Source organism: Bos indicus, chromosome 17 (genome assembly GCF_029378745.1).
Source record: "Bos indicus isolate NIAB-ARS_2022 breed Sahiwal x Tharparkar chromosome 17, NIAB-ARS_B.indTharparkar_mat_pri_1.0, whole genome shotgun sequence".
Classification (NCBI taxonomy): domain Eukaryota; kingdom Metazoa; phylum Chordata; class Mammalia; order Artiodactyla; family Bovidae; genus Bos; species Bos indicus.
The window spans coordinates 69614564-69637144 of record NC_091776.1 but is presented as its reverse complement, the minus strand read 5'-3'; the positions used below and the strand labels follow the sequence as shown (position 1 = coordinate 69637144).

General features: G+C 50.7%; 1 protein-coding gene across 2 annotated transcripts in view; it reads right to left on the bottom strand.

Annotated features, from left to right (window-relative positions):
- OSBP2 (oxysterol binding protein 2) overlaps positions 1 to 22581 on the bottom strand; it is a 124133-nt gene that overhangs the window by 83498 nt on the left and 18054 nt on the right. For both annotated transcript variants that reach the window (XM_019978013.2, XM_019978012.2), the window contains exon 2: positions 13927 to 14135. In XM_019978013.2, the coding sequence (XP_019833572.1) occupies positions 13927 to 14135 (209 nt within the window). The remainder of the gene's footprint in view (positions 1 to 13926; positions 14136 to 22581) is intronic.

The window sequence follows — 22581 nt, the reverse complement described above, 5'->3', positions numbered from 1 at the left end:
CCTGTTCCCGGCTTCCCCCACCAGGCAGCAAGCAAAACGACGCTTTCTGCTCCTGCTCTTCACTGGGTCCTCATCCAGGGAATGTGGCAAAGCACAGCTCCGAGCTGCAAAACTCTACATCGGGATTTCAGCACCACTGCTCACACACTCATTCAAATCCTGGGCACCTACTGTGGCAGGCCCGGCGCTCTGCACGTTCCTGGCAGCCAGCAATCTAGCTGAACGGACAGATGTTGAACAAAGCATCTCCACTTCCTAACAGAGATCTCGGGCAAGGGGCTGAGGTCGCCCCTGTGAACAGGGGTAAAGCACCTTCCTCTCAGCAGACCATTCATGACTCACTGAGCCGCTGCCCTGGCCGTGCCTGCACCAAACCCAGCACCGCCCGGGGTCAGCCTCGGCGGTGGGGTGCAGGGAGAAGAAACGGGGTGTGCTCCTTAATGGGTCTCTCTCCCTCCGGTTGGCCCCAGGACAGAATGCTCCAGCCCACCTGCAGTCACCTTACACACAGAGACACCAAGAGACATGTGTCTGAGGAGCGCAGCCTTCAGTGGAGAGGTGGACAGTGGGTACCCTGGCCAGGAAACCCCCAAGACCGGCCTCTCCACACCCACAACTCGGGTTGGGGCCTGAGCCCAAGGACAAATGATTCAGTGTGTGGTGGGACCATGACGCAGGAATGATGGAAGGCTGTGGGCAGGGGCTGCTGCTTCCCACTGTGAGCACAACTTTCACTACTCCTTCCCCGTGTGTGTGTATTAGTGGGACAAGAAAACTCCATTTTTAATATTAAAATAAAATTGGGACATGGCATTTACTTTTGGGTTGCTTGAAACGCAGTGGTCTGACAGAAGTCAGATCCACAAATGCCAAGGGGATTAAATCAAAAGGGCTTAACGGTATTTCAGTGGCCTGAGCGCACTGCAGCGGGCTGTGGGAAATGGCAGAGTCACAAGTGTGTGGTGTGTCCCCATCTCACAAGTGACGAGTCGCGACTCCGCAGGGGCTGCGCCGAGGACAGCGCACTGCTCAGAGTTTTAGCAGCCCCGCCGCTCACTGGTGACCGAATGTGCCCTAGGACCTGCTCTGGACAACCGCTTGGCCATTTTCCGAGAGGAGATGGATCACTGCAGCACATTTATTGCAAAAGGACTGGCACTGGCAATGAGAAAAACGGCACTGGACGACTCGCAGTTTTTAAAATAAACTAAATAACCGTGCCTTTCTGCTGGCTGGGGCCTCTGAGCCCCAAGCGGACTGAGCTCTCAGCCCGAGCAATCATGTGGTTCGGGCACCTTCATTTGGTTTTAAATAGACTATGGACAGATTAAGGGTTTTCGCTTCGTATTAAATTGAGAATCTGACTGGCACACATGAAATACTATGTAAGAGGGAAAATAATGAGCCGAGGAATACGGAAGAGCAGGAAGCGCGTCTGAAGCAAAGGGGATGGGCTGGTTTCTGTGTAACAAGAGCTAGACCAGACGTGAGGGGAGGAGAAGCAAAGGGCAGGGCTGGGCAGGGGGCGTCGGGCGGGGCACCTATCAGCAAAGGCGCCCCATCACCCAAGCTCGAGACTGAGCCCTCCTCTGTCCCTTCGAGTCTATTGCTACTTCATTCTGCAAAGAAACTGGGGAAAAAAAGTGTTTCCTGGGACTTCTGAGGTGATCCAGTGGTTAAGACTTCACCTTCCAATACAGGGACTACAGGTTTGATCATGGATCAAGGAGGTAAGATCCTACATGTCTCACGACCAAGAAGCCAAAAAACAAGAAGTATTGTCACAAATTCAATAAAGATTTTTAAAATGCTCCATCTTAAAAAAAAAAAAAGTTTAAAAAGTGCTTCCTGGACCTCCCTGGTGGTCCAGTGGATAAGAATCCTTCTGCCAATACATGGGACACGGGTTCAAATCCTGGTCCGGGGAGATTCCACATGCCTTGGGGCAACTAAGCCCGTGCATCACAACTACTGAGCCTGTATGCTCTAGAGCCTGGGAGCCACAAGAGAAGCCACTGCAGTGAGACGCCCGAGCTCCGCAACAAAGAGCAGCCCTCACTCACCGCAGCTACAGAAAGGCCACTCGCAGCAACAAAGACCCAGCACCGCCAAAAATAATTAACTATTCTTTTGGTTTAAAGTGCTTCCTGTTTTTTCTGGCGCTCTTTCAGGGAAGGACAGGCGTGGGTCCCTGTTACTCAGAGTCTCATCTGTCCAGCTCGCGTAGCTGCAAGCGCAGCCCTGGAGGTGCAGGGAGGCCCGGACGGCAGAGGCTGGAAGGGGGCAGGGCCGCCTGAGGCTGCCTTTCAGAAGCACTGTCAAATGTCTGTGGGACGTGCTGACCACAGGCACAGAGAGGGAGTAGAAGGTCCTAGGTGTCCAGTCACTTCAGTCGTGTCCGACTCTTTGCCACCCCATGAACCGTAGCGCACCAGGCTCCTCTGTCTGTGGGACTCTCCAAGCAAGAATATTGGAGTGGGTTGCCTTGCCCTCCTCCAGGGGATCTTCCTGACCCAGGAATCGAGCCCATATCTCCTGCATCTCCTGCATGGCAGGCAGGTTCTTTACCCACTGAGCCACCTGGGAAGCCCTGCAGAAGGTCGTACTGGTCCTCAAAGAACCCACAGGCCACACCACCAAGCTGTTAGTGGTCACGTATTCCATGCTAGAAAAGATTTGATCAGAACCCACGGGCCACACCACCAAGCTGTTAGTGGTCACGTATTCCATGTGAGAAAAGGTTTGATCACGCGTCCACAGTGCCTGAGCATCTCTAGATGATGCACACGCACGTCGTGCTGCTTGACTAATGCCTGACGAACCTGTGCTCTCTGGGTCAGCGGAACTCATATCCTTCTTGGAAACAAGGCCAGAGGAGAGGGGAGTCAAGACCCACGACACCATCGCACCAGTACCCAGCACAACGTCTCCTAGGGAGGCGTCAGCAAAGAGAGGGAGCTGCAAGAGAGACAGGGTCCGCAGGCCGTCACCTGTGCAGCAGGCTGGAGCCGTAAGAAGCCCGAGCGTCCAGCCGAAGGACGGCGGGATGAGGAAGCTGGGGCACCGGCTCTGCACAGAACAGAAGCCAGGCGTGAAAAAGGGACAGGCGAGGCTGCCGAACACTGGCCCGGAACACGGATGCTGTAATGCTAAGTGGAGGAGAGCTCGGCTCGCTGTGCGGGGATGTGTGCGGGGAGCTGGGAGGGAGTGGCGATGGCTGGATCACGGCAGTGTTTTCATTGCTTCTTTCAAGCTGCCTTTCCTGCCATGTTTTAATGGCACAGAGAGTCAAGTTGAAGCAAGAGCGGAGGATGATTTTTCCCACCGGTTCCCCCTTCCTTCCTCTTCTCCACAGGAGAGTGTGGATTTCCTCCAAGCGTCCCCGGCTTCCAGCCTGACGGGCGTGTTTGCGAACCAGCCTGTCTCTGCCCTTGGGGCCTCCTGAATTCATCCCTCTCCAGGACAGCTCCTGCCTCCCTCCGCGGATGGGCTGCCTGGGCTGTGGCCGCAGGGGCGCCCTGGCATTTTTCTCCTGAGTGTGGGTATCAGTTGATGGCCGTGAGCTGTGATCGCATCTGGGAGACCCTGAGCCCGGTGCAATGGGGGCATTTCCATAAAAATGGACAACCATAGGCCCTTCTGGATAAGTTATGATGGCCAAGGCTCACGCGAGGGTATTTGTGGGTTTACCTTCCCTTAGCCATGCTGTGCACTTTCTGCTGAGGCAGTGTTTGCTGGAACAACCTTTATAACTCTCCAAGTATCAAAATGGAAAGTGTGCATTCAACCCAGTAATCCTTTCTCTAAGAATTTACCCTTAGGAAATAACCACACCACAGCCAAAGAAAAGAGAAAGCGAGCACAGAAATGCTTGTCCCAGTGCTTTTTTTGGATAATAAGGAAACACGGCAAGCAACCCGAATGGTTAAGAAAATGTTTGATTAAATTGTGCTATATCCACCCCATGGATATCACGCACTATTAAAAATGACATTACAGGGACTTCCCTGGTGGTCCAGTGGTTAACGACCCCGCCTTTCAATGCAGGGGGTGCAGGTTCGATCCCTGATCAGGGAACTAAGATCCCACGTGTCACAGGGTTCAGCCAAAGAAAGAAAAAAGACACTGTAATTAGATACCCGAACAGGTGACAAGATGAAAGAATTGCTGATTCAGGTGTGACAGTGGCCTCGAATGGATGCTTTTAAGAGTCCTTGTATTTTGATTATTCATTTACTTGTTGGCCACACTGTGAAGCATGTGGGATCTTAGACCAGGGATTGAAACTTCGTCCCCTGCAGTGGAAGTCTGGAGTCTTAACCACTGGATTGCCAGGGAAGCGCTGAGTCCTTGGGTTTTAGAGAGACATGTGAAATATTTGCAGATGGGGTTTGGTTTAAAATAACAGTGGGGAAGCAGATTAGTGGTTCCCAGGAGCAGAGGGAGGTGGGGAACAGGGAGTGAGCGCTAATGGGCATGGGGCTTCCTCTTGGGGATGATGAAAGTGTTCTGGAATTAGAGGTGACGGCTGCACGATGCTGTGAGTGTGCTAAGTGTCACTAATGGTGAATTTTGTGTCATGTGCATCTATCACAATAAAAAATAATAATAATGGAGGGTTACCAGAAGATGGGATGAGGTGAAATACGACTGGCCATGAATTGATAATTGTTGGAAGGTGAGTGATAAGAACGTGGGGCTATGTATGGTATAAGTGTGTTAGATACACATGCGTGAAACATATAGGATAGCTTCCATAATAAACAGTGATGCATATTTTTTTGGCTCAGAATGTCTGCAACGTGTTGAATTTAATGAACCAGTTTCAATATTGAATATTGTGAATTTTCCAGTAGTGTGAAATTACATATAAAAATGCATCTGTATGCATAAATTAATGTTTGCGATGCTGTTCAGTAAAGATTTAACTGTGATCATTTCTAGGTTAGTACAGTTGAGATTTTTCTCCATTTTGTTCATTTCCCAGTATGGTTTGCACTTTTCTTTTTTCCATTCAATCTTTTTACAAAACAATAAAGGTTTTCATCTTAAAAAGCAGAAATGTTTAGAACACCCTTTTTACCTCAGGCAGTCTCACAGAATGGTCCTGGGAAAATGGCAGATTCCCAGCAAGAGCCACCTGGCTAGCTTGACACCTGGGCGCTTGGTGGCACTGCCCTCTACAGTGGCCATCTCCACTGCTGGACGCCCCTGCCAATGGTCATTACTTACCCTCATGACTACCTGAAGACACAGCAATGATCCTCCCTTTGAGGAGCAAAGAAATGAAGGCTTAGCGAGGTTAAGGGCCTCGTCAAAAGTGACACAACGGAAGGGACTTCCCCGGTGGTCCATGGTTAAGAATTGGTCTTGCCGTGCAAGGGACACGCGTTCAAACCCTGGTCAGGGCACTGAAATCCCACACGCTGCAGAGCCCGAGTGCCACAACTTGGGAGTCTGTGCACCTCAGCAAGAGATCACACAATTTGGGAGTCTCTGCACCTCAACAAAAGGTCACACAACGTGGGAGTCTGTGCACCTCAGTAAGAGATCACACAACTTGGGAGTCTCTGTACCTCAGTAAGAGATCACACAACTTGAGAGTCTGCACCTCAACAAGAGATCACACATGATGCAGTGAAGATCCTGTGGGCGGCAACTAAGTAAATTTTAAAAGCTCGTTACACAACGGAAAAGACAAACTCTAACTCAAAACGGTATGGGTGCCCCAGTGTTCACAGCGGCGCTGGTCACAACAGCCAGACATAGAAGCAGCCTGAGTGTCTGTCGACAGAGGAATGGGTAAAGAAGATAAGGAATATATATGTGTGTACACAGTGGAGTATTACTCAGCCACAAAAAAGAGTGAATGAAGCCATCTGCAACACATGCGTGGACCTGGAGACTATCATACTAAGTAAAGTAAGACAGAGAAAGACAAAAAGTGACATCACTTATTTGTGGAATCTTAAAAAAAAAAAAAAGAACTTACTTACTAAACAGAAACAGACTCACAACCAATATAGAAAATAGTATTATGGTTATCAAAGGGGAAAGTGTGGGGGGGGGGCAGGGATAAATTAGGAGTTTAGGATTAGCAGATACACACTACTATTACTAGATAAGTAATAAGTTCCCTGTACAGGACAGGGAACTACATTCAGTATCTTGTAATATCTATAATGGAAAGGAATCTGGAAAAGAATACACATACATACATATATATGTATAACTGAATTACTTTGCTGTATTCCTGAAACTAACATAACATTGTAAACCAACTTTCAAAATTTGTTTTTAAGCTACACAATGACTCAAGGCAAAATTAGGGTCCCAAATCTTGTGCCCCCTTTACTAAGCCACAGCCCTGCACACTGTCATGCAAATGAGACTCAGCTATGCCCCCTGTCGGGGTGAACTTGCCACCTGCTGGTGCCACAGCCCCAAATACCTAGCCTTGAGCTTTGTAAGTTTCTCTCCAAATCAAAGCTCAAGCTGGCAAAGTCGAGTGCAGAAGGAACCCAGGAAGATGTCCCATCCCAGCTCACCTTGGGTTCGGGTCACGTATTTTACCACTAGCGACGACACGAGCTGCCAACCCCACCCACGTCAGAGACCGGTGCTCATGCCCACAGTTCCACAAGTAGGTTAACATTTAAATGGCAACAAAGCATAAGCCTTCTCAATCTGATAATTACAAAGCTAAGTGCTATCATGCCCTTTAGTTACAAAGGAAACAATTAGTATCAGGACAATTGCCCTGGCAGGAAAATGATGCTTAAAGCATCTTAATGGTAAGAATGGACGGAATGCAGACAAGTGAGTCTTTAGTTTATCTTTCTGGTCAAACGACTCTGACCTATTAATCCTCATACGAAGTCCACCTCCAGTACAGACATTTCAGAATGCTTCTTTTTCTACTGAAATAAGGGGACCACCTCTGGGCCATGGGCTCCTGGGCTCTGCCAGCTGGCAGAGGGTCTCTGGGAAGAGTTGGAACAAACACCGCCCTCGCTTTGAAAACCCAGCTCAGCCTCCCTGAGAGCTGAGCTGTCAACCTGCTCGCGTTCTGCGCGTACATTCCAACTCGCTGGAGAGTGACCCAGTTACCCTGAGCCTCTTCCGCCAGCACTGACTTACATGAGTCCCTCAGGGTAAGCCGCTGCCATCTGTGTGGGCACAGGGTCACATCTGAATCCAAACTGCCAACACCGCTTACACAACAGGACACTGTCGCTCTGCAAAGTTCCCTCCTGGTGGCTCTCGCCTTTGCTGAAGAGGATACTTGAGAACTGACTCCAACTCACGTCCCTTCCCCACCCTGCAAGCCCTGGCAAGGCCGAGCCCTCTGAGGTCTTTGTCCTTCCAGGAAGCCGTGCCCTGTGCCAATTCCTGCTTCTTCTGGAAGGGCCAGAATTCTCTCCCAGAGACACTAACTTTCTCCTTGGTTTCTTCAGACTCTGAAGAGAGCCCAGCCTTCTCTGCTGGAAGCACGTGTGTGTCCCCCTTTCTCAGGCCCCGACCCCCTTTTCTAGTTCCCTCCTGACCTCTGAGTCACCAGGGAGAGTACAAGTTCCTTTAAAAAGGCCTCAGTGCACTGCATTGTTAATTTTTCAGATATGATAACGGTACCTTGACTATATTAACCTTTTTAAAAAGGCATCCTTATCTTTTAGACACACACCCTGAAATGTTGACAAATATTCAAAATGATGCAAGGTTAGGGAAGAGAGCAGAGACAAAGAAACAAGACTGAGTTGATAACTGGTGACAGGTATGGGCCGGTTCCTGAGACTTCTGTCTGCTTCTGTCGTCCCCTGGGTTCCGCAGCATCCTTGAGTCCACCTGCACCCTCCTGAGGCTTTCATGCCTCTTTGAACCGACGTGTTTACTGAGCAACAACTCCACACAAGGCGCTGCTGCAGCTGCAAAGTAAGAGCGACTGGCGCTCCTGCAAAGAGCCCTCAGGATGAGGAGGCTGGGCCTCGATTTTCACAAAACACCCCCTGCAAAGTAAGAGCGACGGGCGCTCCTGCAAAGAGCCCTCAGGATGAGGAGGCTGGGCCTCGATTTTCACAAAACCCCCCCCTGCAAAGTAAGAGCGACTGGCGCTCCTGCAAAGAGCCCTCAGGATGAGGAGGCTGGGCCTCGATTTTCACAAAACACCCCCTGCAAAGTAAGAGCGACGGGCGCTCCTGCAAAGAGCCCTCAGGATGAGGAGGCTGGGCCTCGATTTTCACAAAAACCCCCCCTGCAAAGTAAGAGCGACTGGCGCTCCTGCAAAGAGCCCTCAGGATGAGGAGGCTGGGCCTCGATTTTCACAAAACCCTCCCCTGCAAAGTAAGAGCGACTGGCGCTCCTGCAAAGAGCCCTCAGGATGAGGAGGCTGGGCCTCGATTTTCACAAACCGCCCCCCTGCAAAGTAAGAGCGACTGGCGCTCCTGCAAAGAGCCCTCAGGATGAGGAGGCTGGGCCTCGATTTTCACAAAAACCCCCCCTGCAAAGTAAGAGCGACTGGCGCTCCTGCAAAGAGCCCTCAGGATGAGGAGGCTGGGCCTCGATTTTCACAAAACCCTCCCCTGCAAAGTAAGAGCGACTGGCGCTCCTGCAAAGAGCCCTCAGGATGAGGAGGCTGGGCCTCGATTTTCACAACCCCCCCCCCTGCAAAGTAAGAGCGACTGGCGCTCCTGCAAAGAGCCCTCAGGATGAGGAGGCTGGGCCTCGATTTTCACAAAACACCCCCCCTGCAAAGTAAGAGCGACGGGCGCTCCTGCAAAGAGCCCTCAGGATGAGGAGGCTGGGCCTCGATTTTCACAAAAACCCCCCCTGCAAAGTAAGAGCGACTGGCGCTCCTGCAAAGAGCCCTCAGGATGAGGAGGCTGGGCCTCGATTTTGACAAAACCCCCCCAGTGACTCACTTCTCAAACTGAGCACAGATTTTTCTCTCCCCAGATACCAGGGTGGGCCTGTGAAGTGGAGTGGGGTGAGCTGGGCTTCCTGTCCTGGCATCGCTGAGGGGAAATCTTAACTGCCCCCACCCTGTGCCTCCCTTGGTCTTACTGGATGAAGTGGCCCAGATGTGAGTCAGGGCAGAGAAGAGTTTGAGGGAGAGAGAAGCTGACTCATACACGTTTCAGAGGGTTTGGGTGGGCTCAGCCCCTCTGTCCCGCAACCTGTGAGCCGAGGACTACAGGCCAGGAGAGGCCTGCCTCTCACCTGGGCTAGAAGCTTGGAGGGAAGTGCTGAGACCACCAGGGGCTTCGAGGCCTGAACGCCTGAACGCCGGACACCGCCTAATCCAAAGGGCTAGAAACCAGAAGCAGACCCCCCCACCTCCTGCCAAACTGGGCACAGATCTGTTTATCTGTACAGAAGGCCGTGTGGCATTCTGGGGGCCCCGGATCCACAGCCAGAGTGACCAGAGAATTCCCATCTCGAGCTGCTGACCTATCGATGAGCAGTGGCTGCCCACCCCCCTGCCCCCAGTACCACTGAATGTTCATCCTGGGGCCACTAGAGAAACGGAAGCCAAACCCTCTGGTCAGCAACGCCTTTTTCGCTGCTATCAGCTTCGGTGAAACACAATTCACACCCACAGTCCTACTCTCTCAGTCCAGGTGAGGACCGTGGAGCCAGAGTCTTCATGGCGAAGGGCGCAGCGTTCCCAGTACGGACACAGTCCCTCTTCTCAGGAGGAGAGAAGGCTTCACCCACACCAGGAAGACAGCGGCCAAGGATACAGGTACAAGTGCCCCCGGGGGACTCCCCACACTGCCCGTCGTCTCTCTGGATCCCGTTCATTAAAAAAAAAATACATGGCAGTAAACCAGAATTAAACCCTCATTCCACGGAAAACATGCAGTTTGGAAATGGGGGAAGCAAGACGGGTGCAGCAAGCCATCCAGGAAGTCTGAGTAGACCGTGTTTCTCAAAGGAGATCCGTGGGGGGCTGACAGGAGCACTGCCTGGAATGCATATTAAAAATGGGGTTTCTCAGGCTTCTCTGATGGTCTACAGGTTAAGACTTCAAATTCCCAGTGCAGGGGGCCCCAGTTCAATCCCTCTGGGGAGCTAGATCCCACATGCCACAACTAAGAGTTCATACCACAGACTTCCCTGGTGGTGCAGTGGATAAGAATCCGCCTGCCAGTGCCGGGGACACAGGTTCAATTCCCACTCCAGGAAGATTCCACGTGCGGCAGAGCAACTCATCCCATGAGACACAACTGCTGAGCCCATGCTCTAGAGCCTGTGAGCTCTGACTCCATGGGTCACAACTGCTGAACCCCTTGCGACTGGGGCCTGTGCTCCGCGAGAGTGCTAAGTCACTTCAGTCATGTCTGACTCTTTTCAACCCTGTCGATTGTAGCCCACCAGGCTCCTTTGCCCATGGGATTTTCCAGGCAAGAATACTGGAGTGGGTTGCCATTTCCTCCTAAAAGGGGTCCTGACTCAGGGATCGAGCCCGCATCTCTTACATCTCCTGCTTTGGCTGCTGCTACTGCTATGTCGCTTCAGTCGTGTCCAATTCTGTGTGACCCAATGGACGGCAGCCCACCAGGCTCCCCCGTCCCTGGGATTCTCCAGGCAAGAACACTGGAGTGGGTTGCCATTTCCTTCTCCAATGCAGGAAAGTGAAAAGTGAAAGTGAAGTCGCTCAGTCGTGTCCGACTCTTCTCGACCCCGTGGACTGCAGCCTACCAGGCTCCACCCATGGGATTTTCCAGGCAAGAGTACTGGAGTGGAGTGCCACTGCCCGGGCCTTTTACCGCTAGCGCCACCGGGGAAGCCATTGCAACGAGGAGCCCGTGCACTGCAATGAAGAGTAGCCCCTGTGTGCAGCAATGAAGACTCAGGGCAACCAAAAATTTAGGGAAAAAAAAAGCGTCCACACGCTGAAACTAAAGACCCCGCGTGCCGCAACAAAGCTTAAAGACCCTGGGCACTGCAACTCAGGCCTGGAGCTGCCAAGATAAATAAAAAAGTATTTTTTTAAAACAGAAATGTGTACATTTAAAATGGGAGTTCCTGAGCACCACCTGATCATCTCGTCAGAGTCTCGATGGTCCTCCCCTAAGAATTTTAACGTGTTCACCCCAGTGGCCTTCGTGCCCACCTAAGTTACAGAGAAGTGTTTCTGGGTGTGTGTGTGTGTGTGTGCGTGTGCGTGTGTCTGCGTGTGTACTGTTGCTGTTGTCTAATCCATGCCAGTCAATATTTTACTACCTTAATCAGCTCGTGAAAGACTTCAGTAAACCTGCCCACCTCAGCGGAGGAGGCTTCTCCTTCTTGGGACCTGGGAATCTGAGGGGTAACAGCTTGAATGTGGCCGTGTTTTCCGTTTGTCCTGAGACGAGCGCACCCCACCCCCGCTCAGCCTCTGGGGGTGGCCACGGTTGAAGCCATGGCTCAGTACTTGCAAGCATTCTCCGAGCACTCAGGAGCAGCGCCTCCCACCCACTCAACAAGCCAGAAGCCCCCATTTCAGGAAGCCATTCCTCTGAATGAGAGGAGTGCCGAGGGGACCAAGGAGAGACGACTCTCTCTCCAGGCCACGTGCGAGCCGAGGCACAGAGGCAGCAGGCTTTCCAGGGGCTCTCTCCAGAGCCCCAACAGCCCCCTCCCGACTCCCCAGGGATTTATTTTCACCTGGAGGGATCACAGCCAACAGGGACAGCAGGAAAGCCTTCCAGGTCCTACCTTTAGAGGATTTTCATCTTGAAGCTCTAGGACGGCAGGCTGCCCAGATGTTCTTTAGGCTCAGCCCCCAGGGCCACCGGCCAGCCACCCCCCTGCAGCCCCTGCCTGAACGCCCACCTTGGTTGCTCTAAGGGCAGAATCTGGGTGGCCCGGGGTAATTCCAAGTCCCAGGCTGTGATATCAGAATAGGGCTATGACATCAACGTGGGGGCAGGTCAGCCTGGGGGAGCAGGGCAGGAGAGGGAGCCCCCGAGGGGCTGGATTAGCCACCCCATGGTGGGAGCAAGGCGCGAGATAGGGGTGTCCGGCGGTGGCTTCACGGCTCACAACCTCCTGGCACCCACTGGGAGGCGGGCCTGAAGATCTGAAAATGATTCACAAATCCTGAAAGGTACGTGGCACGCCAGCCAAGCGGCTGGCGCTTCGGGAACTGATTCAGGCACCGATTCAGGAGCAAGGAAAGCAATGAACCGTCTTCTGGCGCCCTCCTGTGTCAAATGAAAGGACGTGCTCTGGTTTCCGACTGAGACGCTCCCAAGCGGGCTGAGCGTCACGTCCCCGCAAGATGCAGCTAAATGCAGGCCGATGAAAGGCCAAAGACGCTTTACATCTGAATAACAATAAACAAACTGCAGTATGAGTATGCCCTGATCATTGTACGGGACACATTTACACTAAAACATTATTTGTTGTGTGTTTGAAGTTCAAATGAAACTCGGGGGCCTCTATTTGTATTTACGAACATTTGGCAATCTTATCCAGGGAGATTGCAGGTGCCCTCTGCCCACCCCATTCCCAACACTGCTCTCATTCATTCAGATTTATCACTGCCCAGCGACCTGGGAGTCTGTGTTATTTTAAAGCTGCCAAGGTGACTATTATCAGTAACTACAGCTGACTTCCGTTAAGCATTTGCCAAGCCATGTGCCAGGTTCATATCACCCACTATGTCAGCCCTCACCACACCTCCAAGGGGGTGGTTCTATGATTAAGCCCATCAGAAAGCAGCACCTTGACCAAGGTCATACAGCCATGAAGGGAGCCACGGTTTGAACCCAGGCGGACTGGATCCCACTGACTTAGAAATCTTTGAATTGGAAGGATGCTGGGAGGCACACAATCGGCTGGTGGGGGAGCCCCTTGCCAAGTTCAGCATCGCTGCTGACACACTCAAACACCAGAGTGTGGATCCCAAGGAAGAGAGTCATCATGGTAAGGGGGACCCACATTCTAACTAGTGGAGACCAAAACAGAAGGTCGGACTGACATTCAGTGACCTGCCTTCCACATGCACTGAGAGGCTCGTGCTGGCGGGACCCCAGCACAGGGACACTGCAGTGTTGCAAAAACAAGGAGGAAGCTTTTCATGCACTCACAGGGAGAAATCCCAAGATCTACTATCGCTAAACAGAAAAAAAAAAAAAAAAAAAACAGCCAAGTGGGGGATTGCACTTTTTAAAAATAAGTACTTATTTGTGGGACTTCCCCTTAGTCCAGTGGTTAAGACTGCCTTTCAATGCAGGAGGTGCGGGTTCAATCTCTACTCAGGGAATTACGATCCCCCAGGTTGCACGGTGCAGCCAAAAAAAAATGTACTTATTTGAATATACACACGTAAAGACACACGATCCCAGAAGCTCGGTGGCCCCTGTGTGGCAGAACAGGGTGGTCAGCTGGGCAGAGAGTCAAGGGCAGACTTCACAGCATGCGCCTTTGAAACTGTTGGTTTACGAATCTTGTAAAGACATCACATGGTAAAAAAATTAATGCATGAAAGTAAAATATAAAATGTCTTGCTTAGGACTTCTGAGCCAACCTTCCACCTTGGCGAAGGGGGCAGCTCTGGCTAAATGGTTTTCAGTCTCCGAAGCAGACCTCAGAGGAAGTCTGGCCTGAGGCGCAAGCCCACCATCCTGGTCTCCCGCCCCGCCTTCTGCCTCTGGAGCTGACCCATCACAGCATCCAAAGCTTCTGCTGAAGCCCAGGAACCAGGGTTGACCCAAGAAAGGCACACCGAGCCCCGCCCACCACACACATCCCCACCCCGAGAACTGCCGGCCACCCCTGCCGTCTAACGTCCATCCGGCTGCTGAGGACGCGGAGCTGAGTGGGCAGGGCGAGGTGGGTCTGCCGGTCGGTCACCATCGTCCCCCCAACACTCTCAGCTCCCTCGGCCTCCAGACCCGTGACACTGCACGTGCTCCCGCCACGCCGAGCGCTGGCTACCTGAGTGGTTGCTCATCATGCGGACAGCCCTGGCCTTGGCCAGCTCCAGGGCGGTGATCCACTGCTGCCGCTCCACCTCCGAGCCAGCCTTGAGGTGGTAGGTCCTGCCCCCGCTGGTCAGCACGATACCGCAAGAGTCCTCCGTGTCGAAGTGCGCGGTGAACAGGTTGATGGTGCCACGGCAGGTGTGGGCCATTTCCCCCTGATTTCTGTGGGATGCGAGAGGAGGGATGGCATGAGGCTCCCAGACTTGGTGGTTCTGGACCAAGGGTCCCCAACCTCCAGGATCTAATGCCTGATGATCCGAGGTGGAGTTGATGGAATAATAACGCCAGTAAAGTGCACATAAATGTAACCCACTCGAATCATCCCCAAAAGCATCCCCCGCCTCCAGGTCTGTGGGAAAGCTATCTTCCACGAAACCGGTCCCTGGTGCTGAAGAGGTTGGGGACTGCTGTTCCAGACTGAAGAAGAGACCTCAAGGCCCATCCCTGGAGTCTCGGACCCTTGGAGCTGGCCGCGGCCCTGACGCCAGTGCTAGGAGAGAACGCCTCTCAGGACTGACTGGTAGAGGCTGGGCCTTGGCGGGGGGTGCTCTCAGTGGGGAGAGGGGCTGAGGGAGGAGGGCCCACATCAGGGCCACGTGCAGGGCATGCTGGCTGTGCTCTGAGCCCTTGCAGACACCGGGAAATGGAGAGGGGAGACAGCCAGGGCCCTGCCAGGCAGCGTAGACTTCTGACTCCACCCCAGGCTCTTTCCACCGAGTCTCAGAACCACAGAGTTGGAGCATGGTGGGAACCCACTGCTAAAACTGCAATTAGAGACCTGGAACCCCAGGGGGTGGACTTGGAGGGCCCCCCCAACCACTTGCCAGAAATGACCTGGGAACTGAGACCTGAAGAGCAAGGAAACCACCGTTCTCTTCTAGCCCCAGGAGATGAAGTCAACGGCTGGGCTGATCCAGTACCCCCAGTGACAAGGGACTACTCTGTGCTGGTTACAAGATCATGGAGCTGACGGTACCAAAGTAAGGGGAACATGCATGTGTATCACTAAGTCCCTCTGCTGTCCCCCTAAACTATCACAGCACTGTTAATTGGCTACACTCCAATATAAAATAAAAAGCTTAAAAAAAAAAGGTAAGGAAAAGCAGAGGTGACTAAGGCCTGGGCCATTTCCAACTGTGATCAATGTCTGAAAACTGAGCTCCAACCACCATGACTGGATCTACTTAACTCACTCCTCAGACACTCACTGGAAATTCAGACACCAGTCCTCCTCCCCACGACAAACCAAAGCTCTGTCCACAGAGGGGGTGGGGACAAGGTCAGCCTGTAGCCCTGCCGGTGCTGGAGTCCCTGTGGCAATTCTGCTGCTCTTCAGCGCTCACTTACTTTCCCTGGCTGTTCATCACCTGTTACTCACTCAACTCTTCTACCAGTTCTAGAGTCAAATGACACAAGACGTTCATCTTTCACTGGAACAGCTGCTGCTGTTTCTGATTCTCTCCTGCTTTGGTTACATTCCTTAGAGAAGATGATGTGCGGCTGACATTGAACGACACTGGGGGTGAGAAGCACCCAACCCAAGCATAGGTGAGATCTGCTGGGTGCTGGCGGAGGCTGCGGTGGACCTAGAATGGCCAGCGGGGGAGGGGAAGAGGATGAACACCGAGAACAGCGTCGGGACCCGCCACAGCACCAGACAGAGGGGCCTGCTCCACAGCCTGCCTGCGCCAGTCTCCCAGGCGACCCCAGCGGGCCACCAGGACAGGACCCTGTCACTGACCGGACTTGCTATGTTCCCTCCCAGGGAATGGGGCGAGGTGTCTTGGAGGACGGTGGTCCCCCTATCACAGTTCAGTTCAGTCACTCAGTCGTGTCAGACTCTTTGTGACCCCATGGACCACAGCACGCCAGGCCTCCCTGTCCATCACCAACTACCAGAGTTTACCCAAACTCATGTCCATCGAGTCGGTGACGCCATCCAGCCATCTCATCCTCTGTCGTCCCCTTCTCCTCCTGCCCTCAATCTTTCCCAGCATCAGGGTCTTTTCAAATGAATGAGCTCTTCGCATCAGGTGGCCAAAGTATTGGAGCATCAGTCCTTCCAATGAACACCCAGGACTGATCTCCTTTAGGATGGACTGGCTGGATCTCCTTGCAGTCCAAGGGACTCTCAAGAGTCTTCTCCAACACCACAGTTCGAAAGCATCAATTCTTCGGCGCTCAGCTTTCTTTATAGTCCAACTCTCACATCCATACGTGACTACTGGAAAAACCATAGCCTCGACTAGACGGACCTTTGTTAACAAAGTAATGTCTCTGCTTTTTAATATGCTATCTAGGTTGGTCATAACTTTCCTTCCAAGGAGTAAGCGTCTTTTAATTTCATGGCTGCAATCACCATCTGCAGTGATTTTGGAGCCCAAAAAATAAAGTCATCCACTGTTTCCCCATCTATTTCCTATGAAGTGATGGGACCAGATGCCATGATCTTAGTTTTCTGAATGTTGAGCTTTAAGCCAACTTTTCCACTCTCCTCTTTCACTTTCATCAAGAGGCTCTTTAGTTCTTCTTCACTTTCTGCCATAAGGGTGGTGTCATCTGCATATCTGAGGTTATTGATATTTCTCCCAGCAATCTTGATTCCAGCTTGTGCTCCTTCTAGCCCAGCGTTTCTCATGATGTACTCTGCATATAAGTTAAATAAGCAGGGTGACTATATGCAGCCTTGACGTACTCCTTTTCCTATTTGGAACCAGTCTGTTGTTCCACGTCCAGTTCTAACTGTTGCTTCCTGACCTGCATATAGGTTTCTCAAGAGGCAGGTCAGGTGGTCTGGTATTCCCATCTCTTTCAGAATTTTCCACAGTTTATTGTGACCCACACAGTCAAAGGCTTTGGCATAGTCAATAAAGCAGAAATAGATGTTTTTCTGGAACTCTCTTGCTTTTTCAGTGATGCAGCAGACCTTGGCAACTTGGTCCCTATAGAAGCGGGAGGGCTCACGCCATCGGAGGCTCGAGTGGACCAGACTAGCGCAAGGTGTGGAGCGTCCTGGACACAAACCTTGTGCGTTTTCTTCAGTTCCCCTGACTGCCTCCTCCTCTGTCTCTGGGTCAGTGCCTCCTCCTTGTCCAGCTGTCCCTCTGCTTATGGACTTTCGTAAAATGACAGCGGGAATCAGGAAATGGGGGCAAACAGGGCAGATACCACCTCCCCCCCCTTTGCTTCTGCGGACTGCTCGGCAGCACGCTTTCTCCTCACATGTGTTCTGGAGGAGTCTGTGCGCCAGGCCCACTGTGTCTCTGCCGCTCAAGGTGAAGCGACATCCAGCAAAGCAAGCGCACTGCATCATCACTTCTGTCCTTCCACTCCCCAATTCTGCTTCATTGCCCTGTGATCGCACCTCTCAAAGTGTTGACTCTTTAACATTTCTTGCCTTGGACTATGCTTTCTGGGGGATTTTCACAAAAAAATGTCTATGGGCAAGGGAAAAAAAAAAAAGGACAGGCAGCAAGTTTCAACCCAGACATATAGAGAGACAAAAGCTGGGACATCCCTGGTGGTCCAGTGGTTGAGAATCCACCTTGCAATGCATGAGACATGGGTTCCATCCGTGGTCAGGAAACTAAGATCCCACATGTCTCAGAGCAACTAAGCCTGGGTGCCACAACTAGAGAGTCCGTGTGCCACTAGGAAAGATCCCCCATGATGCAATAAAGATCCCAGGTGCTGTGAGTAAGACCCAACGCAGTCAAATAAACGAATGCATATTTTTAAAAATAAATAAATAATAGGTTAGATAAAGATTCCTCTTACCCAAATCCAGGACAACTTGACCATCAAAATAAATGATAATGATAGATATTAACCCACTGGATAAGCTAGAAATCCATGAATTCACTCTGACATAAATAAGTGAATAGGGAAAAGCTCTTTTTAAAGAGCAACCATCAAAGTTATAACTGAGTCAAGCAAGAATCGCCAAAGAGTGTTAAACACCAGTGGGGATGCTAGGTGAGGAACAGTTTTACAGAGCCTCAAGGTGTCTCCCCATAAAAATATTTTCTAATCAGTCATTAAATTAATATTATAAAAGTAACTTCACAGTTGGAAAAACCTGGCAAACACCATCTTAACGAAATGATGGAAGCCACATTTGTTAGCAGTAGGACAAATCAACACGGTGTGCCTCCTGGGACTTCCCTGGTAGTCCAGCGGTTAAGAATCTGAGCTTCCCATGCAGGGGGTCTGGGTTTGATTCCTCGTTGAGGAACTAAGATCCCACATGCCAGAAAGAAACAAAAAAAAAACCATGGTGTGCCTCCTGATACGGAGCACTGTGAAAGACAAGTATGCGTCATATGGTGTTCCTGCCGCAAATGCAGGACTGCTTCTAAACATAAGGGAACTCCAGGCAATCCCATACTGAGGCATATTCTACAAAGTAACCGGCCTGAATTTCTCAAAAACTCTCAGGACACCAAAGACAAGGGAAAACGGAAAACTGTTCCAGACCGAAACGAAAGCGACAAGACAGGACAACCAAATGCAATCTATGGTCGGGAGTGGATCTTCTTGAAGGGACGTGATTGGGACAACTGGCAAATACAGACGGGGTCCACGGGTTGGATGGGAGCGCCGTGTCAGTGGTTACACTCTGCGTATGTCAGAGAACGTTCTGGGTAAGGAATGCACGCTGATGTGTTATGTGACCACAGGCCTCGCGTCTGATACTTGTTCTTAAAGAGTTAAAAAAAAAGAATACAAATATATTGCTGTGCTAAGTGGCTTCAGTCGTGTCCAACTCTGTGACCCTATGGACTATAACCCACCAGGCTCCTCTGTCCATGGGATTTTCCAGGCAAGAATACTGGTGTGACAAGAATACTGCCATTTCCTTTAGAGACTGGTAACGTAGATGACGTATATTAACAGTTTGGGGAGGGACCTCCCTGGTGATCCAGGGACGGGGATGCTGTGCTCCCAATACAGGGCGCCGGGCTTTGATCCCTGCTCAGGGAGCTGGAGCCCTGATGCCATAACTAAGATCCAAGACCCTGTGCGCTACCCCTGGGACTGAAAGTGAAAGTGCTAGCTGCTCAGTCAGGCCCGACTCTTTATCACCCATGGACTGTGGCCCCGCTGGGTTCCTCTGTCCATGAGACCCTCCCTGGAGTGGGCTGCCATTCCCTTCTCCAGGGGATCTTCCCAACCCAGGGATCCCATCCGAGTCTCCCACACTGCAGGTGGATTCTTTACCATCTGAAGCATGGTTGCTGCTGGGACTAGGGGCAGCCAAATAAATGAATATAAATATTAAGAAAAATAATTGAGGGATCTGAGAGGTGGGCATTCTTGGTACTATTCTTGTAATTTTTGAAATTATTTCAAAACAAAAAGTTTATTTTAAAAAATCTGAGAAGTAGCAACAGTTATACTGAATGGACTCTATTTGGATTTCTGGAAACTGTAAAAAAAATTTGTAATCAATGGGGAAAATTTATTATAGGATTATATGAAATCATGTGTGTGAACCTTGTGAAAATTATAAAGAACCATTGAATTTAAAGAAATTTTCATTCAATATATATCCATTGAGCACCTACACATTTTTAATTTTTAAAAAAATCAATGGGGAAATTTTAATATTTACTGGATATTTGATAATATTAAGGAATTATTGTTAAATTTTTAGGCATTTTAATGCCATTTAGATGAATTTTTAAGAAACCTTCATCTCTAAAGAGATACATAATATTTACAAATATTCACTATTATTAAAATTATTTTTTAACGTAATTCTTGGCATTAAGTAAAAGATGTCTGGGACTTACTTCAAATTTAAAAAGAATTTTTTTATGTGGACCATTTTTAAAAGTCTTTATTGAATTTGTTACAATACTGCTTCTGTGCTTTATGTTCTGGTTTGGGGGCAGTGAGGCATGAGCGATCTTAGCTCCCCTACCAGGGATCGAACCCGCAGTCCCTGTGCTGGAAGGCCAGGTCCCACCCACTGGACTACCAGGGAAGTCTCCACAGGACTGACTTCACATCAGGGGAGGGCAGGGAGGCCTTATGGTGAGACTTGCTGACACCAGGTGATGGGTATCAGCTACTTTTATGTGTTTGAAAATTTCCATAGTAAATAAAATCCATTTAAAATCTGTCACATTTTAAGTTCGTCCCTCCTGTGTATGCTGATGGCCAACAGCAGCGCTGAAGGACTCTGGGGACAGGTCCCTGTGAGCCAGCCCAGGAATGGGGCTGCGTGCGCAAGTGTCTCTGGAGCGAGATGACGGGTCCCTAGGGCACAGGACAGGATCTATTTTGAGCTCAGTCATGAGCCTACACAGAACAATTCAGGGTACTTGAACAGATTTAATTTTTTAAATCATCACACAATCCATGGAGCTGCAGTCACGATCTACAGCATCCTAGATTCTTCCTTTAACAAGCGATCTCTGAGCTTAAAAATTCAGCAGCACTAACATAACCCCCTCCCCAAATGCCACATCAAGCAAGGGAAAGTGAAAGTCGTGTCCGACTCTTTGCAACGCCGTGGACTGTACAGTCCAGGGAATTCCCCAGGCCAGAATACTGGAGTGGGTAGCCGTTCCCTTCTCCAGGGGATCTTCCCAACCCAGGGATCAAACCCAGGTCTCCAACATTGCAGGCAGATTCTTTATCAGCTGAGCCACAAGGGAAGCCCACATCAAGCAAAGGAAGCTCTAAAAAAGAAAATCAGTTCCCAAGACAAGAGGAAGATTAAAATGTCACTTAAGAAGAAATCAGAATTTAACACACTATGACAAATCTTGACAGCGTATTAAAAAGCAGAGGTACCATTTTGCCAACAAAGGTCCGTATCATCAAAGCTGTGGTTTTTCCAGGAGTCATGTATGGATGTGAGAGTTGGACCTTAAAGAGGGCTAAGTGCTGAAGAATTGATGCTTTTGAACTGTGATGTTGAAGAAGACTCTTGAGAGTCCCTTGGACAGCAAAGAGATCAAACCAGTCCATCCTAAAGGAAATCAGTCCTGAATATTCACTGAAGGACTGATGATGAAGCTGAAGCTCCAATACTTTGGCCACCTGATTTGAAGAGTGGACTCATTGGAAAAGACCCTGATGCTGGGAAAGACTGAGGGCAGGAGAAGGGGGTGAAAGGATGAGTTGATTGGATGGCATCACCGACTCAATGGTCGTAAGTCTGAGCAAACTCCAGGCGATAGTGAAGGACAGGGAAGCCTGGCGTGCTGCAGTCTATGGGGTCACAAGTCGGACGTGACTGAGCAACTCAACGACAACAGCAAAGGACAATTACAAATTTAAATGTAGATCATGAGTTTACTGATGGTGAGACGTGTAATTTATTCAAGAATTCTACTTCTTCCCTTCATGGCCTCTGGTATTATAGGCACTGACATTAATATTACATGAAATAATCTTACATAAAAGTTGACTCCTACCCAGCTTCGATGGAAGCAGAAACAGCAGCTCAATTCCTGTCAAGCCATGACAGCAGCCTGCAAAATCAAAGTTCCCACACCATCGTCATGGACTCCCGAACAGAGGCTGAGTTCAAAACCACCTTCACCCCCGTGCACGTTCATTCTTTCCTTCAGTCAACATGGCAGGCCAGGCCCCGGGGTCTGGTCAGTGAGTAAGACAGAGGCAGGGTCTCTGTGGGACAGTCTCTCTCTCCCGGGCCCCCAGAGCATCCAGCAAGGATGTGTGGCCTTCTGGGACTCCTTGGGCAGTCCAGTAGCTAAGACCTCACACTCCCAATGCAGAGGGCCTGGGTTTGATCCTTGGTCAGGGAACTAGATCCTTCCCACAGGCCACAACTAAGAGTTCAAATGTCTCAGCTAAAGACCCCACGTGCCGCAATGAAGACGAAAGATCCCGTGTGCCGCAATGAAGACCTGCAATGGCCAAATCAATAAAGATTCAAAGAAAAAAAGAAAAGAGCACGTGGCCTTCTGTCCCTCCCCCAGCATGTGGACTGAGCGAGGGAAGGGTACCGTCAGCAAAGAGGGGTCTCCCCACGACACAGTTCTTCAGCTCCAGAAGGATAGTCCACAGCGTGGCTACCCCCGAGAGAGACCTCAGGTATGTTTCTTCATCCTCTGGCAAATCCAGCCCGCTCTCCTTGACCGGACCAGTTAAACAGGAGTGTGGGGTTACACAGGAGGCTCTCACTCGTTAAGCATTCGCTGCCCACAAAACTCTTCCATTCAGAACATCCCCGTCACTTATGAAAGAGCTTACCAAGTGTTTCTTCCTGCATGCTCACTCCGGGATCACTCCTCCTGGGGAAAGCCAGCAGCCATGCTGTGAGGACACTTCGGACAGGCCCACAGAGCCAGGAGCAGAGGCCTCCTGTCCACGGCCAGCGCCACTTGGCCCCGGCAGAAGGAGGGAGTGGCCTTGGACGTGCATCCTCCAACCCCGGTCGAGCCTTCAGGTGAGTGTCGCCCTCATGAGACCATCCCCAGCCACGGCTCCTCCAGCTAGCCACCTGCTCATGAACTCCTGACCCATGGAAACAGTGAGGTGCTTATTATTGTTTTCTGCCACTGAAGGTTGTGCGACCGTCGTGGAACAATAGAGAAAACACAGGATGCTAAGTCAGTCTCTCTGAGGA